This window comes from Pagrus major, chromosome 6 (assembly GCF_040436345.1).
Source record: "Pagrus major chromosome 6, Pma_NU_1.0".
In the NCBI taxonomy this organism is placed as follows: Eukaryota; Metazoa; Chordata; class Actinopteri; order Spariformes; family Sparidae; genus Pagrus; species Pagrus major.
The window spans coordinates 19357651-19364467 of record NC_133220.1 but is presented as its reverse complement, the minus strand read 5'-3'; the positions used below and the strand labels follow the sequence as shown (position 1 = coordinate 19364467).

The window sequence follows — 6817 nt, the reverse complement described above, 5'->3', positions numbered from 1 at the left end:
TGATACAGATTGGGTGATTTTAATATCATTTTCATCTTTGAGTGCATAACAGGTGTACACTCTTTACACCGTGTGTGTCCTCTATCAGTATAAGTGCAGCCTAATCTCATTCTGCTGAGATGTTATCTGATTATCTGACTCAACTGAATTGCATTTACTTGTGTAAACCTTAGCAAAGGTCACCTGATTGTACAGATGACAAGATGAACAGTCTAGGATACGAGCAGCCTTTGTTACATGTTTACATGTATTAATCACTTTTTTATTGGCCATATGTGAGCAGATTGTCAGACTGTTGAAGTTGTTTAATGCTGCTGGACTGTGGTTTACCTTCGTGAAGACCTGGGGTTGGACTTTCCGTGTCAGTCCAAGGGATGCGACACCTTCATTAGTAGTCAGCACCTACGTCACGTTAGAGACCTGGGACTTGTGTTTACGACAGTGGTGTTGCACTCAGAAACTGTGGGGGGCGCCAAATCGCACAAAATGCCGATTTCTACATAATGTTGCTTTAAGGCATTTTTACAACGAGAATCCATCCAGTTTGCATTTGTTTATTCTTAATAACGTTGAGGTAAGTTGGTAAATCCATTGATAAGTTGATTTTAAGAAGTTTTCACACAACCTGGCAACCCAAAAGTTTTTTTCCCATGTATATCTATAAATGAACCCAGCAGCTGAACTCCACCCCTCTGGTCATTTATGGGGAGAGGCTGTGGAGATGTGTGCATGTCTGCAAAATCCAACAAAAACACTCCAGTAACAAATTCCTGTATTGTGTGTCACACTTGAAAATGCACCTGATGTGCGACCGCGTGAGCGCGCACTTCACGGTAGTGCGCGTGGCCCGGAGCGGCTCGCGCCCTCAGACGCACAAAGGCTCCTCACAGCATCAGCAGCAGCAGCAGCAGTACAGGGTCCCACTGACTGCTGCCTCTGTCCGCTGCTCTACAAACAAATAAGTGTTTATCTCATTGTGTGGTGAGATTAGGAGCTGCGGGTCGATCTGCGGGAGAAGAATTCAGCAAGGGATTAACGAGATTTGCACTTGGAGGTAGGCACTAAAATCCTCATTTACAGCGGGTTGTTTAAAGACGCTTTATTAAAGGATGCATAGTGCTACTCCATCACATGCACGATTGTTTTGAACACTGTGGTTTAACAGTTTCCTGTCAGAAAGAGCAGAGTAAACTAAAGTACAAACAGAGAATATAATGTTTTATCAATCCAAGGTAAACGATCAGGACACCTCACAGAAAACAAACGTGTTCAGTTCATGCTGAAGCTGTTTAAACTGATCTGAGAGCAGCAGATCATGTGTCCTGTCCGGTGTGATGCTGAACAGCCCTGGTTTGTGTCTGCAGCTCAGCAGGAGGCTGTCCAGGTTAAAAGATTCAGACTGATCTGTTTCAGATGGATCATATTGGCATACAGTCTGGGCTCTACTGGCAGAGGGCTGATCGATGACATCGACGAAGGAGATAAAGTGTGTGTGCATGTGTGTGTGTGTGTGTGTGTGTGTAAAATCAAAGCAGGCTATAGGTCCCTCATTTACATAGACTAATTAGTTATTGGCTGCCTGGATGGAAGAAAGAAGAGGGCAGTGAAGGAGCAGGGCGGTGCCTCACTACTCTTATTTATGGTTTTAAAGTTCAGTGTGTATGCAAAAATGACATGCAGCTGAATCAAACAGCATCCAGCCTGGGAAGGAAACATAAAATTCAGGTGTTTTTGTGTGTGGTTCAACATGAAAGTGATTACAAGCTAAGAAATGGCCAATTAATAACTTTGTTTTTCATTAATTTAGCACAGATGCACAATTTAAAGCACCTCACCTTTGTACAATTGTTACATCTCTTTTGCATTCATTGAACCAGAACATCAACAGTCTGAATCAGAACACCTCACCCTGCTCTCTCTTTCTCCCTCAGGATGTGTGGTATGGACGTGGACCTGGACGATGGCGGTTCAGGCGAGGAGGAGAAAGAGGAGGAGTTCTGGGTTGGGGAGGGAGTGAAGATGCTGCCCCCTCCGGTGGCCCACAGTGGGGGCAGCGCGTGGGGCAGCCGCAGGGGCAGGTGCGGCTGCGTGGCCTGCGGGGCGGCGCTCATCGTCTGGAACCTGTGTGTGGTGTTAGTCAGCGCTCTGCTCCTGGCCCTGGTCTTCTCTGTGGTGCTGCTGCCTGCAATGCTGCTGCTGTATGTCGGCTTCCTCTGCCACTCCAGGGTGAGTCGTCTGCAGCAGCGAGGTCTCAAGTTGATATTAATCTGTGTGTTATTGTGTTTGTGTAGAAGCAGAGAGGAAAGTTTACTGTGCATCTAGTGGACAGCTGGTGTGATTTGAGCTCCAAAATTTAGGTTGTAAAGTTGAATCTGAGCTAATCCTGCTGCTCTGGATGATTAGTCAGTGGATACTTGGCTGAGGTGGACACAGACTATAGTGTCAGACACTGTTTACCAAGGATCACCAAGAGCCCCAGGATACAATATGTGCACAATGTGAAATAATTGCCATCTAATAAGATATTTAGTTCTTTGCAATTTATTACACCTTTTGCAACAAATTATGCTCCCAAAGTCTGATTTATGTAATCAAGTTTCCACTTACTTACTTTGCAGCAAATGTCATGTCGTGCAGACAGAGCGAACAGCCTGTTGTCATGCAAATTAAACCACAATACATTATAATTGAACTGTCTCTGTATAAATCTCTACAATGTCCTGACTCTTTGGAAGCAAACCAAAAGATGCAGTTTTAAAAATGATAATAATCCAGAGAAAAAGTATGCTTTGTATCCTGCCAAATATAACATTGATTCCTTGCACTGCCCCCTCTGTTCGTTGCTCAATAATCTCCCAAAGTTTCGATTTGATTTCCCATGGCAACCGTATATTGACAACTAATCACCATGCTTGACGTGTCCTTAAAAGCCTTGTGATTGTCCAGACAGGGGTCAATAACACAAACCCTGTCATTTCAATGTCGATATTAGATTTGACTCTCTTCCTCTTTTCCCTCATGTTTCAAGTGTCAGGCATAAAAGCACAAAAGAATTATTTGAAAGAAGAAAAAGTAAATGTTGGGAAACTTTGTTGCATTTCCTGAGACAGTGAAATGTAGGCTGCTAAGAAACTCTAGGTTTCTGGGGAAAGTTAACAATAAGGAAAGAAATGTGAAGAACTTTCGTGTACCTGTTCTACAATCAATATTTTTGTAATAAAAAAGGATCAAATGATTATGCAATGTGAAAGGTGTTGCTCGTAGTAACGAAACCACAGATAATCATCACCTGACTGTAGCTGCCGTCAGTGTTTTAGCAGCTTTCAGCTCATTGTTTTCGTTTTAGTTTAATTTATGCTTCTGCGTTGAATCTATGCCGTAGCCTAACGTGCACCTCCCCAGATATCTAACTGCCGGTTGCAGCAACGCAGACCACAACGACTGTCATTGTTAGTATCGCGTTTTTCGGCGGTGCTAATACAGGGGATTGTAACCTGTAGTCTCCCCAGTAAACACATCAACCTCTTCGGCTGTTGCAGTCAATCCTGACTGGCTCTTCTTGGGTTATACCCAGATTGTCTCTGGGTTAGAGAGAGCAAACAGGCTGGATACCCGAAGGGCAGGAGGCCCCTCAAATAGCAGCCTGGAGACAAACGCTGCCCTTGCTGAAACAAAGTAACGTTCAAGCTCGATGTGTATGGAGGGGCAGCTCACCCTGTGGACACTCAACCTGTCCACTTTGCCTAACCCAGAGACAGAGTCACGAGCCGAAGGGGTCAGTGTGTTTACTGGGGAAAGTACTGCCGGCAATGCAGACACGCCAGCGCACGTGTATAAGTGCTCCCAACGGTCAAGGCCACTTGCGTAGGTTCTGCGTAGAGCCTTCATGCAACTATAAATAAAACTTTAAGGATAGCACAGTGGTGCAGCGGTTACCACTGTTGTCTTACAGCATCAGCTCTCTGGGTTCGAACCTGCCTGCTGGCTGTGGCCTTTCGGAGTTTGCATGTTCTCCTCATGTCTGTGTAGGCTTCTCCAAACAGTTCAAAGACATTCAAATTAGGTAAATTGGTGACTCTAAGTTGCCTGTAGGTGTGAATTTTTTCTGACCTGTCCAGGCCCAATGTTAGCTGGAACCAGCTGCAGCCCCCTTTGACCCTACAAAGGATAAGCGGTGACAGATAATGGGTGAAGCTGTTGTTTTCAGCTAAAAGAACCCTCACTGCCCATCACCAAATGACAGACAGGCACAGAGAGCAGCTAAAGAGCTAGATGTTTTTTCTCCGGAGTTGATAAAGAGCACGACCGAGCTAAAAGGAGAGTGAGTACTGCACTTAAAGTCATTATGTGGACAAAAACATGACTGCAGGTGACTCATAATGTGGCTCCATAACTGCTGGCAACTGTTTGCTAATAAATTCAGCAAATCAACTTAGAATGTGATAATATGTCGATGTTGTGTTGACAGCTGGTTTCTGCTGCCAACAAGTAGCTAAAAAAAGATGGTGCTCTGTGCCAAGCTGACAAGATGTTAACAAATCATTTCCAGTGAGGAATCTGCACCCAGTCTCCTTCCACTTGCCTGGAAGTTTAGGCAAGTAAGCCCATGTCAATTACTGAAAGTGGGAGCGTTACCTCTTGTGAAGACTGGCACTGGCACCTGGAGTCAGAGAGGTAGACAAGACAACCACCGCCTTCAGGCAAAGTGTTTTTGGCAGCATAAGTTAGATGCCGATAACTGATGCCACAAATGTGTCCAGGCTTTCTATGTTGGAAGTTGAGCCCGTCAGTGCTTCTTGTTTTGAGGTGAGGAGAAGGGCGCGGCTTGTTTTTTATGAGTCAGAAAGGGGGCAGACAGGTCATAAGTAAAATATGGTGAGCATGAAGCCAAATCATGCTGTGAAGATATTCAGCGCTGTCCTTGACTCACCCAACAGGTCATAACATCACATCCCACCTCTGGTTCAGTTGCCAGGTTGCCTCGGTTGCGAACGATTTTGCGCGTGACGGAGCAGATAAATTGAGAACATGCAAAGTCTGTGCATGCAACAAGACTGTAATTGTGATTAGGCCGGAGAAAATGTCCCTTCAGAGCGAACAATTACAGACAGTGTCAGTCAGAGAGTTGTGGAGACAGACTGAACATGGCGAGAGGGGACCCACTGAGAGGACCGTCTGATTTGGTGCCGGCACCAGCTGTGCACAGACACAGTGACAGCACGATGAGGAGGAAAATGTACTCGGTGAAAGCACAGTGTGCACTTGACAGAGGTTTTTCTCATGTGTGAGTGTTAAACACTGCTGTTGCTAGGGTACATTTGTAGGAGGCAAAGTACATTTAGACAGAGCTCACAATGGGAAATTGTTGAAAAGAGGCTTCAGATGTAACCATATTGTTCCGAGTGTGTCTGGATTTGACAGAGAAAAGGAGATAATGTGCTTGTTCTTTCTGCGTGTGTGTGTCTTGTGTGAATTAACCTTTTGTGCACTCCGATCTCACCCCTCGATCTCTTCCTCTTCATCCATTCAATGTTTTGTTCACTTCCTGCCTCTTTTGCATCCTTTTGCTAGTTTCCGTCTCTCTTTCTCTCTCTCTGGCCTGTGTCACATGTGATTGACAGCTCAGAGGGTTACAGACAGTTTCTTCTCCTTATCTGAACTGTAGAGGAAGGCTGGGAGAGACTCTGTCACAGCTCACTACTCACACAGTCCCACGTCTGCACCCTGAGCATATGCAAACACACTCATGCACACAGTAATCATACCAAGCTGACGACAAATCCTCGAGAAGCTGCTGAAGCCAAAATGTTCATTGTGTCCTCTGGAGCCCCTCTGTCTACTCTTATGATCCCCTCTGTGTTTGTCCTTGTAGGTCCTCGACGCCCCTTCTGCCATCTGCCGTTACCTTGACGACAACAGCTGCTCCGCCCTCATCATCCTGGGTTTTGTGATGATGTCGCCGCTCGTGGTCGTGGCGGCCGCCATCTTCTGCGGGCTGCTCCGAAGGTTTCGACTCCTGCTTTTCATTCAGCCGATCACGCGTGCCTGGTACCGAGGGCGGCTGCTGGACTGGGCGGGCGGCGTCCACGCCTGGGTCTGATCTAGACGAAACAGGAGGCGCTTCAGGGGCAGATATGCTAACAGTCAGAGGGGATCAGAAAGTTACATCAGTGTTAAAACAACCAGAGAAATACAGGAGATACATTACTGAAGAAACACTTGAGGTTATTTCATAGAAATGTTGACTCAACTAGATGCTACGTTTAAAAGAAATTGTTAGACATTTTAGGAAATACCTTTATTCAGTTAGACAGTTTGAGAGACAGAGAAAGTAGAGAGTTTGATGAGATCGATGCCACTATCATGTTAGTACAATAAAAATGAAACTGGTTCGCTTAGCTTAGCACGAAAAACTGTCAGTGGGGGAAACAGCTTTCCAAGGTTCAGAAATCTGCCCAACACCTTAAAAACTCACCAATTAACACCTTTTATCTCATTAGTGTAAAAAAAAACAGTTCAGTCAGGCAACTCATGTTTGAAATGCTTATAATAGCAGCAAAACATGGTTAGAGATTGGCGTCCAGGCTCCAACCTCATTAGCAAAGCATCTTGAACCCCCGAGCTGGATCCTGCAGGTGGATCGATCAGTTTGAATAGATCGCCAAATTGTGAGGGTGTGTTTGGTAGATGATTGTAGAGAGTGCGGCATGTCACATGTGTATAACAGTGCAGCTCGAGTAGTCTGCGTGAATGCAGCCATCGCTCCATTTGTGGTTTTACTGTGGATGCGTTATAGAAACTGGATACTGGACTTAAA

At 45.3% G+C, this 6817-nt stretch overlaps 1 protein-coding gene across 1 annotated transcript; it reads left to right on the top strand.

Moving 5' to 3' along the window:
* Positions 1–1932: 1932 nt before the first annotated feature.
* LOC140997642 (transmembrane protein 88-like) lies at positions 1933–6100 on the top strand. The gene is made up of 2 exons (XM_073467599.1): positions 1933–2226; positions 5873–6100. The coding sequence occupies exons 1-2, from the start codon at positions 1933–1935 to the stop codon at positions 6098–6100; spliced, it is 522 nt and encodes a 173-aa protein (XP_073323700.1).
* The last annotated feature ends 717 nt before the right edge of the window (positions 6101–6817 follow it).

Coding starts and splice junctions, on each gene's coding strand:
- LOC140997642 (XM_073467599.1), top strand. CDS start 1,933: ATGTGTGGTATGGACGTGGACCTGGACGATGGCGGTTCAGGCGAGGAG. Junction 2,227..5,872: donor GCTTCCTCTGCCACTCCAGG/GTGAGTCGTCTG, acceptor TTGTCCTTGTAG/GTCCTCGACGCCCCTTCTGC.